This window comes from Furipterus horrens, unplaced genomic scaffold (assembly GCF_987537825.1).
Source record: "Furipterus horrens unplaced genomic scaffold, mFurHor1.1.pri manual_scaffold_4, whole genome shotgun sequence".
Classification (NCBI taxonomy): Eukaryota; Metazoa; Chordata; class Mammalia; order Chiroptera; family Furipteridae; genus Furipterus; species Furipterus horrens.
This window is the reverse complement of record NW_028327174.1, coordinates 135,368,493-135,391,675: the sequence shown is the minus strand read 5'-3', so window position 1 is coordinate 135,391,675 and position 23,183 is coordinate 135,368,493. Positions and strand designations below refer to the sequence as shown.

Genomic DNA, 23,183 nt, shown 5'->3' with positions numbered 1-23,183 from the left:
CAACACAAAAGTTTAGAGAAGCATTTATTTAAAGAATGGGGGCATGATACAGTTTTAGATTGAAAAGTATAGAAAGAAAGACAAAAGCCCTTGAATTTGACATTTAGATAGCAATTAGAAATCTTTGCAAGTAAAATTCAAGTGCAGTAATGGGGTCAGTAACTAGAAAGCAATTGTGTTAGGCTGTTTTTTATTACAGAAAGCAATAACTCACTTGGTCTGACTCACAAGATGTCTAAAGGCAGAAATTACCTTTTAGGGGCTGCTTAGGATCAGTTTTTCTCATGGATTCTACTTTTCTCTCTGGTGCTTGCATCACCCCTTTCTTTGCTTCTTGTGCTTAGAAGAATATATTGTGGTAAAATATACATAACATAAAATTTACCATTTTAAAGTTGCCACTCAGTGACATTTGGTGCATTTGCACTGTGGTGCAGCCATCACCACTGTCGAGTTCCAGAACATTTTCATCAACCCAGAAGGAAGCCTTGTGCCCACTGAGCAGTTTCTCCCTATACCCCAGTTCCCCCGGCCCCTCACAACCAGGAGTCTCCTCTCTATCTCTGTGGCTTTGCCTATTCTGTATATTTAAGTGGAATCATACACTATATAGCCTTTGCATATGGGTTTTTTACTTAGAATAATGTTTTCAAGGTTCATCCATGTTGTAGCATGTACCAGTATTTCATTCTTTTTTATGGCCAAATAATTTTCCATTCTATGGATATGCATTTTATTTATCCATTCATCAGCTGATGAACATTTAGGTTGTTTCTACATTTTGACTATTATGAGTGGTCCTGATATGAAGATTTGTGTACAAGTTTTTGTTTGAACTCCTATTTTCAATTCTTTTGGATATATATCTAAGAATGGTGGAAATGCTGGATCATATATTAATTTTGTGTCATTTTTTGAAGAGCAGCCAAACTTTTTCTGCAATGGCTGCACCATTTTACATTTCTACCAGCAACATAGGAAGGTTCCAGTTTCTCCACATCCTTGTAGACAACAAGCCAACATTTGTTTGTTTTTTCTCTTGCTGGGGTTGTTGCTTTTATTGCCATCCTAGTGAATGTGCAGTATTATCATTTGATTTTGATTTGCATTTCCCTAATGACCAGTGATGTTGAGCCTATTTTCAAATACCTGATGGCTATTTGTAGTATGTATTCTTTGGACGATTATTTATTCAAGTCCTTTGACCATTTTAAAAATTAGATTGTCTTTATATAGTCTGGATACTAGGCTCTTATCAAGTATTCAGTTTGCAGATATTTTCTTGCATTCTGTAGGTTGTATTTTCACTTTGTTGACAATATCCTTTGGTGCACAAAAGTTTTTAACTTTGACAAAGTCCAATTTATCTATTTTTCCTTTTGTCGGTCATGTTTTAGGTGTCATATCTAAACTCAGAGGTCATGAAGATTTACCTCTATGTTGTCTTCTAAGATTTTTATGGTTTAATTTTTGTATTTAGGTCATTAATTCATTTTGAGTTAATTTTTGTATATCATCTTAGGTATGGGTCCAACTTTATTATTGGCATGTGGCTGTCCAATTGTCCCAGCACCATTTGTTGAATAGAACATTCTTTCCCTCATTGAATTTGACCCTTGTCAAAAGTCAGTTGACCATAAAGTATGGGTCTCTTTCTGATTGCTCAATTCTGTTCCATTTGTTTATATGTTTATCCTTATATTTGCCAATACCAAACTTTTGATTACTGTAGCTTTGTATTAAATTTTAAAATTAGTATGTGTGAGTCTTTTACATTTTTTTCAAGATTGATTTGGCTATTTGGAGCCCCTTGCAATTCCATATAAATTTAAGAATCAGCCTTTCAGTTTCTGCAAAAAGAAAAAAAAAGGCTGTTGAAATTTTGAAATTCTGATATGGATTGTGTTGAATCTGTAGATAGCTTTGGGTAGTATGGTCATCTTAACAGTATTTCCAGTTCATGAACACAAAATATCTTTCCATTTATTTAGATATTTTTAAATTTTATTTAGCTAAGTTTTGTACTTTTTAGTGGATGTGTCTTTCACCTTAAATAAACTATTCCAAGGTATTTTATTCTTTTGGACATTTATGCAAGCAGAATTGTTTTTTAATTTCCTTTTCATTTTTGTGTATTTATTCTATACCCTACAACTTTACTGAATTCTGTTTTTCTATATATAGATTTCTGTCATCTGCAAATAAATATAGTTTTACTTCTTCCTTTCTAATCTAATTGCCTTTTATTTCTTTTTCTTGCCTAATGGGTCTGGCTAGAACATCCAATACACTGTCGAAAGTAGGCGTCTTTGTCATGTTTCCAATTGTAAAGGGAAAGCCTTCAGTCTTTCACCATTGAGAGTGATGTTTGCTGTGGGTTTTTAACAAATGTTTTTTACCATGTTGAAATCGTTATACTCTATTCATAATTTTCTGAGCATTTTTATTATTAAAGGGTGTTAGCTTTTATCAAAAGTTTTTTGTGTCATTTAAGATGATCATGTGTCCCTCCCCTTTCATTCTATTAATGTGGTATATTACATTGACTCGTTTTATGCTGAATGACATTTGCAGTCCTGTGTGGTCATCATATATAATCCTTTTAATATGCCATTGGATGTTGTTTGCTAGTGTTTTGTTGAGAATTTTCACATCTATTTTTATAACATATATTGGTCTATAGTTTTCTTTTATTGTGGTATCTTTGCCTAGTTTTTGTATCAGGATAATGCTCATCTCATGAATGAGTTCCTTCTCTTTTTTCTGATGCAGTTGAGAAGGATTGATGTTAATGTGCTTGGTAGAATTCACTAGTGAAATCATCTGGTCTTGGATTTTTCTTTGTTGGAGGTTTATGATTACTGATTAAATCTCTTGGCTTGTTATAAGATTACTGATTCAATGTCTTCACTTGTTATAGGTCTGCTCATATTTTCTATTTATTCTTGAGTCAGTTTGGATAATGTATATGTTTCTAGGAATTTGTTCATTTTATATAGATCATCTAATCTGTTGGCATAGAATTTTCCTAGTTTTCTGGTATCGTTTTTATTTCTGTAAAGTCAGTAGAGCTATCGCCACCTCATTTTTTATTTTAGTTAATTAATCTTCCTTCCCAATCACTATACCTTTTATTTCCTTTTCTTGTCTTATTACATAAATTAGGACTTCCAATATAATATTAAAAAGGATTATTACTCTGGCCAGTGTGGCTCCATTGGTTGGCCATCATCCCACAAACTGAAAGGTCACAGGTTCGATTCTTGGTCAGGGCACGTGGCCAGGTTGCAGGTTGGTTCCCCAATCAGGGCACATGCAAGAAGCAACTGATCGATGTTTCTCTCTCACATTGGTGTTTTTCTCCCTCTCTTTTTCTCTCTTGAAATCAAGAAGAGAAGAAACATTTTTAAAAAGAAAAGAAGTATTGAAACATTTTTGCCTTATTCCTGATCTTTGTAAGAAAGCTTCTAATTTCTCACCATTAAGTAAATTTTAGCTTTAATTTTTTTTTGTACATATTCTTTATCAAGTTGAGGAAGTTTCTCTCTATACCTAGTTTGCTGACATTTTTTATCATGAATGGGTGTTGGATTTTGTCAAATGCTTTTTCTACATCTATTAACATGTTCATGTGACTTTTCTTCTTTAGTCTACTGATGTGATGGACTACATTAAATTGGAATGTTGAACCAGTCTTGCATATGTGGGATAAAGCTCACTTGATCATGGTGTATAATTCTTTTATATACTGTTATATTTGATATGCTAATATTTTGTTGAGGATTTTTTTGTCTGTGTTCATGAGAGACATTGGTTTGTAGCTTTATTATTATAACTTTGTCTGGTTTGGGTGTCTAGGATAATGCTGTCCTCATAGAATGAGGTAGGAAGTATTCCCTCTGCTTCTATCTTCTGAAAGAGATTGTAGAGAATTGGTATAATTTCTTCCTTAAACATTTGGTAGAATTCACCAGTGCACCCATCTGAGAATGATACTTTCTGTTTTAGAAGGTTATTAATCATTTATTCAGTTTTTAAATAGATACAATCCTATTCAGAGTATCTACTTCTTGTGTGAGTTTCGTCAGATTGTGTCTTTGAAAGAATTGGTCCATTTCATGTAGGTTATCAAATTTGTGTGTGTAAGAGTTGTCCACACAGAGCCTTCAGGATTTCATCAACTATAGTTCATGTTTTTCTCCCAAGCACTGGTTCCTGCAGTACTTTTCACTCATGAGTCTCTTCTCTGGTAAACTGTGTCTCCCTGTATAGACATGCCTTGGAGATATTGTAGGTTCAGTTCCAGAATACCACAGTAAAGCAAACATCACAGTAAAGTGGGCCACAGGAATTTTTTGGCTTCTCAGTGCATATAAAAGTTATGTTTACACTATACTTTAGTCTTTTAAATATGCAATAGCATTATGTCTAAATACCTATATATACACCTTAATTTATAATACTTTATTGCTTAAAAAAAAAAAATGCTAGCTATCATCTCTCTCCAAACTCTGGGCTGCAGTTTTCCCTGTGTCCTTCACTTTTTTAGGGATCCAAGAAGAAAGTTGATTTTTCAGTGTTTAGCTGAAGAGTATTTAGCTTTTATGTGTTATTAGGACAGTGGCAACTTCCAAACTCCTTACATGCAGAACTGGAAACCCAAAGTCTCTCCTTTAAAAAAAAAGTTTTTTATTATCAAAAGCACGTAACATAAAATTTATCATCTTAACCATTTTTAACTTTACAGTTCAGCAGTGATTACTATATTCACATGTCATTAAACCAATCTCCATGACGTTTCATGTTACAAAACCAAAAATCTAAAGAACAATATCAACAGGCAAGCAAAACAGAAGCCGACTCATAGATTCAGAGAATAGACTGATGATTGGCAGAGGAGGCAGGAGTGATGGGACTGGGTGAAAAAGGTAAAAGGATCGAGAAGTATAGATTGGTAGTTACAAAATAGCCATGGGGATATAAGCATAGGAAATATAGTCAACATTATAATAATTTTGTATGGTGCCAGGTGGGAACTGAAAAATACCTGGGAGAACACTTTGTAAAGTATGTGGTTATCTAACTACTATGCTGTACACTTGAAACTAATACAAAATAATACTGAATGTAAACTGTAATTGAAAAATTTTTTTAAGCTGAAAATCCAGATTTCTTAAACACTTATCCTTTCTCCCTCGCCCTAACCCCTGATAACAACCATTCTACTTTCTGTTTCTGTTTGATTACTTCAGATACCTGATATGACTGGCCAATTGTACTTAGTGTAGTGTCCCCAGGGTTTATGCATGTTGTAGCAAATGATAGGTTTTCTCTTCTTTTTCAGGTTAAATACTATTTCATTGTGTATACATATCATATTTTGTTTATCCACGTACTTATCCGTGGACATTTGGGTTGCATCCACCTCATGGCTATTGTGAATAGTGCTGCTCTATAAACATGGTGTAGAAATATCTCTTCATGACTCTGCTTTCAGTTCTTTTGGATATATACCCAAAGTAGGATTGCTGGATCATATGGTAGTCCTATTTATAACTTTTTCTGATGCTTTCATATTGTTTTCCATAGTGATTCTACTATTTTGCAATCCCACCAGACATACAAAAGGGTTTCAGTTTCTCCACATCATCACCAACACTTATTAATTTTCTTTTTCTGACTTTCTTTTTTTATAGTATCCATCCTAATGGGTGTAATGTCTCATTGTTTTGATTTTTTTTTCCCTCATGATTAGTGATGTTGAGCATCTTTCATATCCTTGGTGGCCATTCGTGTATCGTCTATAGAGAAATGTCCATTCAAGTTCTTTGACCATTTTTTAGATGTTTTTCTTTTCCCTGTGCTTCTTCTTTCCTCAAGATTTTTCCTTTCATTGACTCTGCCTCCATTTCTGCTTTTCCCATTCTCAACCTCAACTAATTCTGCTTTTTCCTGTGTTCCTCATTTTTATAGCTGTTTTTGCTCTTGATGACTGTCTCCACTTCTTTCCCATTTTCAGCATCTGCTGACTCAGCTATTTTTCTGCCGATTTTGCTTCTATACCTCCTTCTCATGTGTTTCTCTTTCTTGTAGCTGATTTTCTTGTTGCTGGCTTTATACTCACTTCTGTTTTTTCTCTTTTCAGTATCTGCTAATTTTGCCGAAATTGCTGCCTCTGCTTCTTTTTCCTGTGCTTCTCCTTTCTGTGGCTGTCTTTCCTTTTGCTGGCTCTCTCCCTATTTATGCTTTCCCCTTCTTCAGCACCTGCTGATTCTGCTGCTTCTTCTGCCTCTGCTTCTCCTTTCCTTGTGCTTCTCCTTTCTGTAGCTGGTTTCTTTCTGCTGACTCTGTCCCTGCTTCTGCTTTCCCCTTCAGGATCTGCTGATTGTGCTACTTATTCTGTCTTTGCTTCTCCTTTCCTTCTGTTTCTCCTTTCTGTAGCTGGTTTCTTATTACTGACTCCATCATTCTGCTTTCCATTTCAGTGTGTGCTGATTCCGTAGGTTTTTTTTTTTGCCTATGCTTCTCCTTTCCCCATGCTTCTCCTTTCTGTATCAGGTTTCCTTTTGCGCTCTGTCCCTGCTTCTGCTTTCCATTTCAGCGTGTACTGATTCTGTGGCTTTTTTGAACTATGCTTCTTTCCCTGTGCTTCTCCTTTCTGTAGCAGGTTTCCTTTTGCGAGCTCTGTCCCTGCTTCTGCTTTCCATTTCAGCGTGTACTGATTCTGTGGCTTTTTTGAACTATGCTTCTTTCCCTGTGCTTCTCCTTTCTGTAGCAGGTTTCCTTTTGCGAGCTCTGTCCCTGCTTCTGCTTTCCATTTCAGCGTGTACTGATTCTGTGGCTCTTTTGGACTATGCTTCTCCTTTCCCTGTGCTTCTCCTTTCTGTAGCAGGTTTCCTTTTGCGCTCTGTCCCTGCTTCTGCTTTCCATTTCAGCGTGTACTGATTCTGTGGCTTTTTTGAACTATGCTTCTCCTTTCCCTGTGCTTCCCCTTTCTGTAGATGCTTTCCTTTCTCTGACAATGTCCCTGCTTCTGCTTTCCATTTCAGTGTGCGCTGATTCTGTGGCTCTTTTGGACTATGCTTCTCCTTTCCCTGTGCTTCTCCTTTCTGTAGCAGGTTTCCTTTTGCTGGCTCTGTCCCTGCTTCTGCTTTCCCCTCTAGTGTCTGCTGATTGGGCTACTTATTCTACCTCTGCTTCTCCTTTCCCTGTGCTTCCCCTTTCTGTAGCTGCTTTTCTTTCTCTGACTCTGTTCCTGCTTCTGCTTTCTATTTCAGTGTGTGCTGGTTCTGTAGATTTTTTTTTTTTTTTTTGCCTGTGCTTCTCCTTTCCTCATGCTTCTCCTTTCTGTAGCAGGTTTCCTTTCGCTGACTCTGTCCCTGCTTCTGTTTTTTCCGTTAGTGTCTGATGATTCTGCTACTTATTCTACCTCTGCTTCTCCTTTCCCTGTGCTTCCTCTTTCTGTAGCAAGTTTCCTTTTGCTGGCTCTGTCCCTGCTTCTGCTTTCCATTTCTGTGTGTGCTGCTTCTGTGGCTTTTTTTGGCCTGTGCTTCTCCTTTCCCTGTTCTTCTCTTTTCTGCGGCTGGTTCCCTTTCACTGGCTCTTTCCCTGCTTCTGCTTCCCCCTTTAGTGTCTACTAATTCTGCTTATTTTACCTCTACCTCTCCTTTCCCTGTGCTTCCTCTTTCTGTAGCTACTTTCCTTTCTCTGACTCTGTCCCTCCTTCTGCCTTCCATTTCAGTGTGTGCTGATTCTGTGGCTTTTTTGGCCTATGCTTCTCCTTTCCCTGTGCTTCTCCTTCTGTAGCCAGTCCTATGCTTCTCCTTTCCCTGTTCTTCTCTTTTCTGGGGCTGGTTTCCTTTCGCTGGCTCTTTCCCTGCTTCTGCTTTCCCCTTTAGTGTCTACTAATTCTGCTTATTGTACCTCTGCCTCTCCTTTCCCTGTGCTTCCTCTTTCTGTAGCTACTTTCCTTTCTCTGACTCTGTCCCTCCTTCTGCCTTCCATTTCAGTGTGTGCTGATTCTGTGGCTTTTTTGGCCTATGCTTCTCCTTTCCCTGTGCTTCTCCTTCTGTAGCCAGTCCTATGCTTCTCCTTTCCCTGTGCTTCTCCTTCTGTAGCCAGTTTCCTTTTACTGGCTCTGTCCCTGCTTCTGCTTTCCCCTTCACCATCTGCTGACTCTGCATCTCTTTCTACTGAGTGGTACCCCACTTTCCTCATCCTAGTGACACCTCTTTTTGCTGATTCTGCTTTCTCTTCTCCTGATGCTGGTTTTCCTTCTGCTGCTCATGTTGCTCCTGCCACTTTTGCTTCTCCTTCTTGGTCTACTTTTCAATGCATTGTTTCTGACCACGTTGGAACTTCACTTTTGCATGGCCCTTAATGGCTACTCCAATCCTCTCTGCACCTTACAGCTATACTTATAACTGCTCCATGTCTCTTTTTCTTCAATTTCAATTTACTCCCCCACCTGAATAAAAGGAGTCATAGACAGCTGGTTAACCTATGGATTAGCTATTACCTTAGATGTTCATCTCTGGAGCAGTCAGCAACAGCACTGGCTGAGGAGTAGAACAGTGAATCACATGGTGCAGGACCAGCCCATTTAGGGCCACAGGGGCTGAAGGTAAACCATAGTCCTTAAAGGGAACGTGCCTGAGTCGGCAGTAATTGTCTCCCCTTCTGGAAGTGAACCGAGCGGTGAATGAGCAGTGAGGCAGTAATGTAGAGCAAGCTGCTCTTTTTAGAAAGCTGGGTGGAAAGACTTGAGAAAGCATGAAGACAGCTAAGCAGTTATGCCAGATATTCCGATCCAAACAAAAGGGAAAGGTTGGAGACACATAAGAGAGAGAAGATTAGATCGAACAAGGTTTTGTAGTAAATGGGGTTGAGGTTAAGAGCACAAGATTGAAGAACAGACCACAACAGAAGATGTGATAGCAGATCCCTTTGAAATGAGAAGAACCTAGAGGGAAAGTTGAACTCTTCTATTACTGTTTTCCTTTCTGTTGCAGGTCCTGAATCTTTGCCACCTTCCCTTCTGAAGGTAGTGATGAAACCCATAGCGACAGTTGGCGAAAGCTACCAGTACCCTCCTGTGAACTGGGCTGCACTGCTCTCTCCACTCATGAGGCTAAACTTTGGTAAACATCAAGTGTTTTTAGTCTTTGGACTCTGATTTTAGGGTGTGATCTGGGTAGAAAAATGGATTCTGTGTCACAGGTGGCATTGATGAGGTAGACCTTTGGGATTTTGAGGTCTGACTTCTTGGACGGGACCACTGGATTGCTTTCACTTGTCACTTTGTAAACAGTTGAGGACAAGGAGGAGGTCCAAAGACACAGAGACAGAAAGATGCAACCATCAAGACAGTACTTTACTGAGATGTGCTTGTTGTTAGGCAGGTGTCGCAGGCACCAAAAAGCCGGTTGGATGTTTGTCAAACTGCACTTCCAGAGCCCTAGGTTTCAAGGAAGTAGACAATGAGATGCTGTAACAGTTTTCTAGTGCTTCTGTAACAAACTACCACAGACTTAGTGGCTTGAACCAATGCAAATTTATTTATTTATTTATTTATCTTACAGTTCTGTAGATCACAAATCCAAGACAGTTCTCTCTGGGCTAAGGTCAAGGTATCAGCAGAACAGCATCATCTCCAGATGCTTTATGGGGGTGCTATGATCTGAACATTTGTGCCTTTCCAAAATTTATTATTGAAATCCTAAATTCCAGTATGATGGTACTAGGAGGTGGAGCCCTTGGGAGGTGATTAGGTCATGAGGATTGGAACCCTCATGAGTGGGATGCTCTCATAAAAGAGGCCCCACAGAGCTCCCTAGCCCCTTCCTCCATGTGAGGATGCAGCAGGAAAGCGGCAATCTGCATCCCCAGAAAGGATCCTCTCCAGAGTCTGACTATGCTGGCACCCTGAGCGTGGACTTCCAGCCTCCAGAACTGTGAGAAATAAATTTCTTTTGTTTGTAAGCGACACAGTCTGTGGTATTTTGTTATAGCAGCCCAGACTATTCTTTTCCCTTCCCTAGCTTCCAGAGGCCTCCCATATCCCTTGTTTTGTGCCCTCACCCCCACCCATCATTAAAGCAAGCAACAGAGGGCTGGGCTTCTCATGCCGTCATCTTGCTCGTTCTCTGGAGCTGGTCAAGGTTATCCATGTTTAAGGACTCGTGTAATTAAATGAGTCCAATTGAATAACCCTAACCACCTCATCTCAAGGTCATTAACTTTAATCACATCTGTAAAGTTCCTTTGCCATGCAGGCTCCAGAGATGAGCTTGTGGACATCTTTGGGGGCCATTATTCTATCTACCGCAGGTACTTTGTGATGAGTGGCAAAGGGAATGCCTTCCTCCACACCTCTGATTCATCCACAGCAACCTCTTTTATGGACTTAGCATATACAAATTTAACTTCATGTATTTTCCCCTCACCCCCGAGAGAGGCAGAGAGAGAGAGAGAGAGAATGATTTTAACAATGCTGCAATTGTGGGTGTTTGTGTGTATTTGTCATGAGTGCTATTTTTTATAGTAGGGTGTTTACTAATACATAATATATAGAAAAATTTGTGTACTGTTGTTTATGTGCAATTTAAGGGATAATCAAAGATGATTTTGACTATGCACCATTTTTCATTTAAATGTTTTCATTTTAACTTAATCCCAGTATAAGATATGATGTTACTGTACTGTGTTATCAGAGATTTCATTTGAAAAAGTCTCCCTACCCCTTCACTGCTTTTGCATGCTTTATTGAAAATGTTTGTGTTTTCATAAACTCCTTAAAGAAAAGAAGAAAATACATCTGCTGGTGGGGATCACACTGTTAAAAAGACTCCGATCACTACAGAATGTGGCTGCATCTTTAAGTCCTTCCAGAGCTAGACAGATTTCTCTATATGCTGAATGCAAGGTTGAGAGGAGAGGAAAAGAGATCTTTAGCTAAAATTTTCTCAAAGTTTTTATAGTATTTGAGTGTTTACGTTTATCCAGATATCATAAGAGATATTTTTCTAGATAGCTCAAGGCACTTGTCAATCCTAAGATGGGATTCTGACACCAGTGGACACCTTCTTTTATCTCATCTCCAAAAAGTTCTCTTGAAATACCTCTTGGTTTACCGAAGTTCTGTTACCCGGAGAAGTCACACAGCAGATGCTTTGATTTGAGACACTGAAAGCTAAAAGTCAGAGAAGCAGCTACACTAGATACCCTTTTTCTTTCTTCTCTTTTAGGTGAAGAGATACAACAGCTGTGCCTTCAGATTATGGTAACTCAGGCACAGTCATCCCAGAATGCAGCTGCACTGCTGGGATTGTGGGTGACGCCGCCTCTAGTCCACAGTCTTGGTGTACGTAATAACTGAGGGTGCTGGGCAGCAGGGGGGCATGGTTCTTTGCCAGGAGATTAACATTTATTTGGGTGTGTGTTCTCAAAGTCAAGCATGGACAAGTGGGATTTTACAAACATTGAGAGTTTGACAGTAACTGGCTAGCAGAGTGGAAAATCGTGAGATTCATGCTATCTGCCACCATTTATTATAAAAAGAGAAAATGATGATGTGAGATACTAAAGTTCCTTTCTCAAGTTCATACAGCTAGAATGTTGTAGAGTTATTGGAACCTAGGTTTATTTGTTTATATGAAATACATAATCACTTCAGTAGCTATTAAGGGGGACCAGGGCACATGTACAGGACCTATGACCCTCCTATTCACAGAGAAGGTGGCAGAGTGAGCCTTGAAGGCAAGGTCGTGTTTGGTTAGGCACCAAGTTGGAAACACCAGGGGAAGTAGGTGCAGAGAGTAGAGCATCTCTGCTAGAGTGTTCAGCTTGAACCAAGTGCTGAAGAAGAAGTGATCTAGCCTATCATTTGTTAATTACCTTGTGTCAGGGCTAATAGTGCTTATTTTTCAGTTATACTCCTTTCTTCATTCCAAAATGATGAAGGAAACGTTCCATGCTTCCTTAGAGGTTTGCCAATGGATTGATTCTAAGTTAAATGACCTTATCTTTGTTATTCTTCTATTCTAGGAGATTCATTCTTTGAGAATACTACAAAGCCCTTCTATTATTTACTCAAACATTTGACTTCAGTCCCTATCCTTCAGCTTTTTGCTTTAAACATTCCTGTGTCTCCTAATATTTTTTTATTTAAGGTCGGTATTATTGATATCTGCATCCTTTCTGTCAGATTTTATCATTACCTGTCTGCTCTAAGTAGCTCCCATCTAGCTACCACTTAATGAGCACTTGCTATGTACAGGCTACTTGTAAGCACTCAGTGAGTACTTTCAGACATCAGATTAAATCTCTTCAATCTTGACAGACTGATTTTTTTACAGCTTTCTTGAGTTATAATTTATATTCCATAAAATATAGCCATTTTAAGTGTAAATTGAGTTTTAGTATACTTATACATTTTCATCCATCACCCGCAAAGTCCCATTGCACCTACTTGTAGTCGATCTCCACTCCCAGTCTCAGACCCAGGCTGCCACTGATCTGTTCTTTGTCTCTGTAATTTGGTGTTTTTAAAAGAACTTTCATATGAATTTAAATTTCCCATAAAGTTTAGAAATTCTATAGAATGGAATCATACAATATGAAGTCTTCTGTGTCTGGCTTATTTTACTTCTGAGCAGTATACTTTATTATTTCCATTTTACAGGTTGATAAACTGAGGAAAATTGTGTTTAAGCAGAGTTTACATATTTAACAAATGGAAGAGAGCCTGAGTGACCCCAAAGCCTATGTTTTAAACACCATCCTATTAACTCCTTCCTTTTGAATCAGGTGTAATTCTCTTGGCCCATTTTATTGACCTCAGAAATTTTTCTAGGTTTTAGTTTCCTTTCCATTTCTCTTTCATATCTGTGCTACTGTTTTGCATTTGTCCTTGATTATGGACATTTCATATTATCCTTGATAATTAATAGATTAAGTTTTGTGAGTTCATTTTCTTAATTATAAATCTTCTCATTAAAAAAAATAATCTGAAGTGGCATATTCTTTAAAGTGAGCTCTCATGCAGTGACACTGGTCTTTTTAGAAATTTACTGATTTTTGTCACACTTTGTTTATACCACTTCTTTTAGACTTGCTGCTTCTTTAGTATCATACTTAATGTCTCTTAAAGTCTGTGGCCCTTCTTAGCTCTCGTGAACTCTAAGATGCCACGGTCAGCTTCACGTGCTCAGCTTGTTCTTCTTTGGTCAGAAGTGGTCTCAGCATGCCAGTTCTTCTCATTTCCCTGTGCTTCCTCAGACGAAGAAATTAGTAATATCAGATACTCTGTTTCCAGCAGTCGAGCCTTTCATCTTCAGGAGCTTTTCTTGACAGAAAATGTGATCTGTTAAAACTGAATAGCAGCAACTATCATATACTTTCAGAAGTAGCATTTTATTCCCCTCACTGAAAAGATCTGAGGGGAATTCATAGTTCACAGATGGCTTGTCTGATACCATATACACACACGAGTTAGTTAGTCTGGATCAGAAGTCACTGCAGCAGCCACCGTTACATGCAGTGGTGGCCCATTGCACCCTGATGCTGTCGGAAGCTGAGAAGCATCTCTCAAACACAGTGACGACCTGGAAGTGTTGAGCATCACAAATCCAGACTTGCCTGTTTACATCTGACCTCTTCTATTTGATTTCCAGATGAATATCAAGAAATACCTCCTGGTATCTGCACCTCTGTGGATCAAACACATCTCTGATGAACAGATCCTGGGTTTTATTGAAAACTTAATGGTGGCAGTTTTTAAAGCAGCTTCCCCACTTTCCAATCGTGAGTTATGCCTGAGCGCCTTACAGGGTCTGAGCCAGGCTATGAAACTGCCCAGCCCTGCCCACCAGCACTGGAGTCTGCTCTGTGAAACTACTGGGAAAATTTTTGACCTTCTGCCAAGTAAGATTCGGGTGAGGAAAAAAAATATTTACATTCCTGACAATTTATTTTGGATTTTTAAAGCCTTTTTGGCAAAGCAGGGAGGTGTATGTTTTAAGAATGTGATGGGAAGACTAGCAAGAAATAACCACATTTTTCAGTAAGAATGTGTTTGCTTCCAAGATCTAAATTGAGGTTGAATATTTAGAACCAAAGTCTTGAGCAAGCTCAGAGGCCAGCTAACCAGTGCTGCACCAGGAAGTTTGCTATTAGGCCTGTTACCAAAGGTCTGTAGAAGCTAAGCAAGCTCAGAAACACTTACACTTTACACCCAGAGAACCTCTGGGCATGTTTTTCAATATACTATTTATATGAAGTGACCTAATATTAACCCCCCTTAAGAGACCCCTGAATTGTAGTTTTACAAAGATGTTAATAATCCATTTGGAATGATGGATCCTGATGAGAATAAAGAAAGAACAAACAAATTCACAGAATAACAGGAAAGATTTTTTTTTTAATGAGAAAAAACAGCCACATGTTTTGCTTTGGTTAAAATTAAAATCTCCCCCTGGCTGGGTGGCTCAGTTCTTTGGAGCGTCATCCCATACACCAGAAGAATGTGTATTTGATTCCCGGTCAGGCCACATACCTAGGTTGTGGGTTTGATCCCCAGTCAAGGCACGGGAGGCAACTGATCGATATTTCTCACATTGATGTTTCTCTCTCTTTCTCTCCCTTCCTCTCTCTCTCTCAAGTCAATGAAAACATATCCTTGGATAAGGATTTTTAAAAAAAGTTAGGATCTTATCAGTTGCTGTTTGTGGAGATAAGCAAATCTAATGATTTGTCGGAACATTAAGAATATACTTAACTTACATTGTATATGACATGCTTGTTTTTTCTTCACCAGAGAAATGATTTAGAGCTGTATATCAGTGTAGCAAAATGTCTCTCAGAAATGACAGATGATGAAGCCAATCGGGTTGCCCAGGTTACTGAGGTAATAACATATCTATGTCTCTTTTCATTACTGAGGTGGGAATTATAGTTGAAGAGGTGATTCTCTTTCCTTTTGGTTGAGGCTAGTTTTGCTTCCTACTTGTTCCTATTAATTTCAGAAACATTTTCTGTTTCACTCTGGGTCTTGTGTCCAGCCTAGTAATATAGTTGGTTCTCAGCAAATGTATGTAATAATGTTTTAACCTAATTAATCCCACTTTATCAAGAACACTTTAGTGTCACCTGTGGGCAAAAATAAGTACAGGGCAATGTCTTCAATATAAAATCCACAAAAATGGGAATATTCTGACCAAAGAACTTTCTGGTGCATGGAAGGCATAAATAATTCATTCAGGTCTCACATTTATTTTTCATTACCTGATACTTATTCTTTTGGAATAAAGAAAGGTGTCTGATTGAAAAGCAATCGTGATTAGCTCTGATACAAGATAATTAACAAGTACCCTCAGACCCATGCCCAGTGAAATGATGAATGAGCAAAAAATAACATAGCTGTAAGGTTGCCAGATTTAGCAAATATGTCTTACTAAATTTGAATTACAGGTAAACAATGAATAATTTTTTAGTATAAGTACATCCCAGTGGACATACCTGTTCAAATGGCAACCCTACATACCAGGTAATATCAAAGTTCTATAGAACTGTGAGCCCTCATATAGCTGGTGGACATCTTATTCCACTTTAAGGAAGGTTTTACCTATTCAATCAAATCTTGAATCTCTGCATCATGTAGCAACGATTCACAAAATGTGCTTCCTGGACCAGAAGCATCGGTATTACCTAGGAACTGATTAGATATGCAAATTCTCAAGTCCTGACCCAGACCTACTCAATCAGAAACTCTAGAGGTGGGACCCAGGAATGTGTACTTTAACAGTTCTTCTGGGTGATTGTGGTGCATCCTAAGGTCTGAGAACCACTGTTAGAATATTTGGAATGTCAGCATTTTGGAGATGAGAGGTAGGTTCTTATAGATTAGTTGCAGTGTGGAATCTGAAATCATCTGTGAACTTCACATACTCTGTTACATTAAAATCCATTGGTCTCTCTTGTACTCTGGGTCTTTTGCCAATGCATAATTTGATAATATACATTGGCCATTTAAAAATTTTTGAATCACTAAGTTTCAGAAATCTTTCAAATGTTGATACATTTCATTATATAATATCAAAATATCATATTTGTTAATATCACCAGCAATCTCATCAGAAAGGTCTTTTATGTATCAGGAAGCTGCCAGACTCATATAAGCAGATACAAATTTTCCAAAAATAAAACTTGTGCTTGAAACTTCACATTTTATTATTGGCAATGAATACTGTCAAGTATTTTCCTTGAAGTAACAGTCTCATTTCCTTCAGTTTTAAGAAAATAGTCTTTCAGATATTCAGTTTGAATAACCATAGGTGTTCCATGAGAAGAGTTGCTATTTCAGCTTACAACTCAGTGTTACAAGTGTTTTTCCTTGAGACAACCATCCCACCTTGGTATGGGGCAGGAGTCCCTTGTACAGAGTTCCCATTTTGTCACACAGAGTATTAAAAAGATGTGTATTCAGGGGCAAAGTTTTAATGAAACTAATAATTTCTATTTACAGGGATATTTTAAGTGAAACTAGATTTTGAAAAAATTTCAAGAAGTAATGAAAAATATAATGAATATTATACTATAGTTTGATGCCATTATGAATATAGTTTGACCTCACAGGCACTCTAAAAGGGTCTGAGGGTCCCCCAGAGGTCTGTGCACTGCCAAATTAATACATGTTAAGTGCTTAGAATGGTGCCTGGCTCATGATAACTAGTGTATATATTAGTTACCATTGTTATTACTTGTGTATTTTTACTAAATAGCATCACCAATTAACCCCTGAAATCATTTATGGTTTTTATAAGAAAACAGGAGGTGACATTACAATGCTCAATCTACATGTACATTTTAATAGTGCATGCAGGCGCATAGGTCACACGTTGCAGGAAATGAACAGTGTTAGCGTTTGGAATAATTATCAACTTCACTCTCACCCTTTCTGTTTTGCCCTTTCCCTGAGGTTCAGTAACGACTTCAGTTAATTTAATAGCAACTGAACAATTTTTTTTTTGCAGAGCAGCGTAGAAAAGGCTGCCTTTGTCAGATTGTACTTGGTCTCTCAAGGACGGTTCCCCTTGATGGGCTTGACTGACATGCTCAGTGTTGCTGTTCAGCACCATGAAAAAGACACACTAGCCTGGATGATGCTGCACAGCTTGTACCATGCACGGATTGGGAGCCATGCCAACACAGGTGAGGCCAGCGAGGCCAAACATCAGGAACAAAAAGGTCTGCCTGCCATCCCTTTTGAGCTGTACCGTAATTGTTTCCTCAACTAAAGAACTGGTTTAGTGCTTCTTGACACAGGTAAGGCCTTGTTACTCCAAATGAGGAGCACCTTGGATGGAAATGAGCAGTTACGTCTCACAACATCCACTCTTTGGAGATGGGAACAGATTCTTTAGAGGATTTTTATCTTGTTTTTGGCCCCCCAGGATATAAACAAGTTTACCAGGTAGATTCTGCCTGCTTCAGTTTCTCAGACAGGATAGCCAGTGATGTTCTCATGAAAATGGCTTTTGGGTAGTTACTTAACAGACAAACAAAAAGCGGCAACAATGAAATTAAACTGTGATGAGAAACTAGATTTTTTTCCCTCTAAATCAAAACTGCATTTATAAGGGAAAAAATCCAGTAGGTATTCCCAATTAAGCATGAAGATACATGAAGAAAATTGAAATAAATTTGATATTGCCTTTGGTTCTAACCTTAATTTTGAAAACCTTTGCAAGTAATCTTTGCTATAATGGGAATCCTCATTTTTAAAAAATAAAAAAGGAAAAAAATCAATATTTGTGCTGTTTATTCTCCAGTTACCCTATAACAGCTGGTTTCTGGTTTTCTTTTTATGTCTTTGGATAGGCTTTTTTCTCTGTAATTTTGGCATAAAGTGGGACTATTTAAGCTAAGGACTATAAAAACAACTAATCCAAGATTCAACATTACTTGCTAGAGGGTGTGCCAGATTTCCCATAGTGTGTTTAATGTTGAGAAACTCAAAAGAATGTATTTTATCACTAGTGTGGAGGGTAGGTTTGAAGAATAAATTAGCTATTGAAAATGACCAAAATACAGTCACTTGATGTAAATAATGTCAATTCTCATGGGTGACTGCAAGTCTCCAATATAGTGAGAGGACTATTTCATGAAATTCTCACCAGGTGTTCTGCTGACAGTTATTGTTCTGATTTGCATTTCAAAGGAAAAACCGTGGTTGGGTAAGAAAATGTTTTTTTCTTTTCAGGTGTATTGAAGAGAATGGAATGGCTCTTGGAACTGATGGGTTATATCAGAAATATTACTTACCAGTCATTATCTGTTCAGAACGTGGCTCTTGATGAGGTACAATTTAGAGAAGTAATTTGTAGCTTTCTTAAAATATAGAACTTATATTTGCTCTCCCAAAAGAGGAATATGTTGCCGCGTGTAGCTTTCTTTTCCTCCTTGCTTTTATTTTCGGGAAACAACAGTGGTGACAACTCAGATGTCACAAGGAAATGCATGTTCTTACCAGGTTCTTGGAGACACCTAGGGCTGACCTTTGAAAAATATTTCAACAGAAAACATCCCTTGACAGGTAGCACACAGAGGACACTAGCTGGAGAGGGAACCCAGGGTCCTATGTACGTGGGCTTGATCCCACAAAGCAGGAGGGATTCAGGATTCTGGCCTCCACACTCGCCCAAGAGGCTTCACACACCTGGTTTGAAGAGAGGCCTGGAGCGTATGCAAGTAACCTGTGTGTGCACCAATACTTACGGGCATGTGTGCATATATTAAGGGTTTTCAGCACACCTTCAAAATAACCTGTGACCCAAAAAAGATCAACAACCACTGCTACTGGGTGAGTTGAAAAAGGAAAAGGTTAATAAATAAAGTGATAACAGCACTTTTCTACTCCCCTCATTTTCTTAGCTGCCCACAGTGCATTTTGTAGGGGTATAATTCTTTTCTATAGGTGTGTTTCACGCATTCCTTTGTGAGTAAAAATGTGTAGAACCTGGAATGTTGTTTGAAATTCTGCCCCACTTTACTGAGGAGCTGTGTGTGTTCTAAAATTTTAGTTAGCAAAGTAGAAATTTTAAGAGATTGAGGAGTTATTTTTTAACTAACATAATCTGTCCTGTTTCTTCTGATCGCCTACATTTGTATTAGCCTCCTCTGTTTACTTACGAAAATTTTTAAAACCTAGAAAAGACAGATAAGCAGAAAAGAAGTGTAATTTAAATCACAGTAATCCCAACAGCTCAGAGGTAGCTACCCCTGTTACAGCCATTTCTACAATTGTATCGATTAGTCTAAATCTAAAGGGGTGGGTTTTAGACAGATCTGTTAAAATAGATAAGGAGAGTTATTTGTTATTGTTGTTCAAAAATAGTGAGACTATAAATATTTTTAATAAAATCAGTTTTAGCCTTGGCTGGTGTGGCTCTGTGGATTGAGCACTGGCCTGGAAGCCAAAAGATTGCTGGTTTGATGCCCAGTCAGGGCACATGCCTGGGTGATGGGCCGGGTCCCCCGTTGGGGGCATGTCAGAGGCAACCACACATTGATGTTTCTGTCCCTCTCTATCTCCATCCCTTCCCCTCTCTCTAGAAATAAATAAATAAAATCTCTTTTAAAAAAAATCAGTTTTAGCCACACAACAATATATCTGTCCCTCTCCATATCACTCTTAATTAACTTTTTAATATCTTTGAAAACACCAAATCAGATGAGTATTTGGATTTCAGTATGATTAGGAATTAAGTGATGTTCCTCCTGAAATGTTAGGGCAGTAATAATGAAACTGATGGACCTTCTGTATTCACAAAACAGGATCCCCAAAACTCACCAAAGCCCTACATTATCTCTTTGTTAAGTACGGAAAGAGAGTTTGTTCTTCAGTCTAGTTCCTCTTCTGGGGTAGGGGTGGGGTGGGAGGAGGGGTTAAGTGAAGGGGAAGATATTGCATCATGATGGGGGCTGTGTATGTGAGCGTGTGTTACTTTGAATTATGAAAACATGTGACCTAGGCTTGTTTCTATTTCCATTGTAGGCTTCAGACTTCCTGTTGCTGATATTTGCAACCGCGGTGGTTGCATGGGCTGACCATGCTGCCCCTCTCCTCCTTGGTCTCAGTGCCAGTTGGTTCCCATGGCATCAAGAAAATGGCCCAGCTGAGCAAGCATCAAGCCTCCTTGGCAGAAGTCCAATGCATAGGGTCACTTTGCAGGAGACTGTCACTCTGCTTCCCAGTAGCATGCTTCTGCTGCTGCAGAAAGAGCCGTGGAAGGAACAGACCCAGAAGGTGAGGTTGTCAGCCACCTGCTTATCAAGGCAGGTGGCCATTTGCTCCTCAGCAATTTCTGCTACAGATTTGAAGTGAGAGTTAAGTGAAACTTGAATCACACTACAGGCTTTCATGCTCAGCTCCAAATCTCAGCCAGATGCGGAGCCTCAGAGATGGAGGCTAACAATGACAATTGTAACAACTCGCTTACAGTGGAGGGGAGGTGGAAAGAAAAGCTTATACTTGTATTCATTCCCTAAAGGTAGCACATGTGTTCTTGCTCCTGGAGATGAAATGGTAAGTAAGTCTCTGTGAGAGCTCTGAATCTCCAAGTGAGTAAGACAAGTTCAAGATTGCAAGATGGTATGACAAAGGAGGATACAGTGGTGATGAACAAGGAAGGGTGAGGACGAGGGGTGATCAACAGTGCCCGAGGGGTTGGGGGGGGGGAGTGGAATCTGGGAAACCTGAGGGGAAGCATGAGTCTGGAGCGTCCATCCTCATGTAGCTCAGCTCATTGCATCCTACAGCCATGTTCCAGGTGCTGTCGTGCCCCTGGCCTGTGCTAGATACTGCGGAGAGATTTGTAAAGATCTGATGTGATCACCCTTGCCCTCAGGACATCCAGACTGTAGGAAATACCTTTTGGTTTTTTGATATTAAGATTCCCCAGGCTACTAGCTGTCACACAAAGGGTATGAAAATATGGTGCTTCCCGGAATTCTAATTACATGGCTCTGACCTGTCCTTATTTTAATACAGTTGTTTGAAAGATTCTTTTCTGAATGCCATTTAATCAAAATTGAATTTTTATGAGGTTGAAAGCTTAAAACTACTTTTATATGGCTTATTCATAAAACCTGAACACTAATCTTTAAGAAATATTTTGAACTGTGGACGCATAGTTTAGCTACATACAGCTCCACTGAGTCTCAGTTAAAATGCCTTTGTTTTATTAAGCCTGATAGCATTCGGAGTATTGCCCCAGATTTTATGTTTTATGATTCACTGTAAGTCAAAATAAATGTAAATGTGATGTCCCCTCATGTTATTTCTGGCCCAGGACACCATGTTCACTTAAAACTACAACATGGATCTCCTACATCTATTATGTATTAGTAGTGCTTGATTTATTTACTTTAGCAGTAGGATATTTTAATACAAAATTGATAAAAAGAAAATTAAAAAAAAAAACTTTTCATTGAAGCAGAGAATTGGGAGTATTTTTTCTCTATATTTTACTATTTATTCAACCCAGTTTTTATGTCCAAAATTCAAATGAGTCAAGATTGGCAACATTCCAGAATCAATGAAATTACCCTATATCTGATTCAGAAACAATTCTGGCTGCACCCTGGGAAATCAGGCAAACCCATGAGGACTATGAGTTTCCACCTTGTTTGCAGGCTTTATTTGCACTTAAGACACTTGGATCTACCTACTAAGTTAGTTTCTGCCTTTTCGCCTGCATTTCAACTTAGTGTTTCATATTCATTTGGGCGTAAACTATTCTTATCTACAGAAACAGTTTATTTTACAAATATGCCCAGTCTAGGAGTCTAGGGCGGAATACACATAGACCCAGGTAGCAGGCAGCATGATGCAAAGAAAGAGTGTAAGGCTTTGAAGCCAGGTATACTTGGGTTCAAATCTTGACTCTGCTCTTCATTGAGAGTGGAATTGGGCAAGGTCTTGACATGTCTGGTCCGCTCAGGGTAACAAGAGAGACCATGACACACAGGAGGCCCCTGGTACCCATGTGTACCTCACTCTTAAAACTCATAGTAGGTCTCAGGGTGCTCAGCAAGGGAAGGAGGTTTGACTTTGTGGGTCATTTGACTAAATAGGAGCTATGTCTGTCTTTAACATCTTGTGCCTAGTCCCATGTTTCCAGGGACTCTCCCAGCCCAGGCAGGTCTTAACCAGGGACTGGTTCACTGGTTCACATGTATGTAAGCACAAGAATCTGACTAACCTCTGATTAATACTGGGGTTGTCTTCACTAATACTGCTCTTCATTTTCATTCTAGTTCATTGACTGGCTATTCGACCTCTTGGGAAGCCCTAAAGAAGGCCTCTCTGCAAAATCCAGGGGTCTTTTAAGAGGTATGATTTCCATGCTTTATGCCCAATGTAGGTAATAACCTTCTAATGTTGTCTGTGCTGCGAACAGCCTTTGAGTGGATGTTGGCTCCTGAAACGGTGCTTCTCGCTTCCGTTTAGAGGAGTAACCTGGAGCTGTCAACAGTGTGGCACTGTGAATTAGAAAGTGGATTTTAAAAAGAGTTTCAATGTCTCTAAATTTCATTTTTATTTAAATGTTTTATTATAATTGTAAGATATGGCTTTAATTAAAATTTAGAAAATTCATTAAAAGGCCAATGATAACTTTGATATTTTTCCTAAGAAGTTTTTGCCCCCTCTGTGTATGTGTTGTTTTAACATATTTAAAACCATAAATAATTGACAAAATATACATAGACACTTTGAATACTGACTTTTTATTTTTAAATTATTTTTAAAGCATTTAACATATCTTACACTGGCTTCATAATAGTATCTTTAATGGCTGCCTAGTATTTTGCCAAGGGAGTGGACATTTTCTGTGCTTTCAAATATTTATTGGTTTTTGTGTTTTTATAGTACTTCTCTATCAGTTTAACTATGACTGTAGGATCCTCAAACATAGATCTTTCTGTGAAAGTTATGAAGATTTTTTTTACTCAAATATAAGAAGTCTTTTAGGCATTGTCTCTGTGGCCCAAGATAGCTTGTAGTGTCATCCATGTCTAAGGACTGGGGTGAGGAGTCTGTATCCTACTCGTGGCTGCTGTGGATACCCGACACCTGGCAAGGTTGCCTATTGGCATACTCTTATGACAATCTATCAGACCTA

General features: G+C 38.6%; 1 protein-coding gene across 1 annotated transcript in view; it reads left to right on the top strand.

Moving 5' to 3' along the window:
• The window catches only part of FOCAD (focadhesin), a 336,121-nt gene that overhangs the window by 311,416 nt on the left and 1,522 nt on the right, over positions 1-23,183 (top strand). Inside the window, exons 36-43 of the mRNA XM_090274062.1 lie at positions 9,012-9,140; positions 11,247-11,362; positions 13,674-13,934; positions 14,816-14,905; positions 17,031-17,208; positions 18,260-18,357; positions 20,054-20,305; positions 22,318-22,393. Coding sequence (XP_090130188.1) covers positions 9,012-9,140; positions 11,247-11,362; positions 13,674-13,934; positions 14,816-14,905; positions 17,031-17,208; positions 18,260-18,357; positions 20,054-20,305; positions 22,318-22,393 — 1,200 coding nt within the window. The remainder of the gene's footprint in view (positions 1-9,011; positions 9,141-11,246; positions 11,363-13,673; positions 13,935-14,815; positions 14,906-17,030; positions 17,209-18,259; positions 18,358-20,053; positions 20,306-22,317; positions 22,394-23,183) is intronic.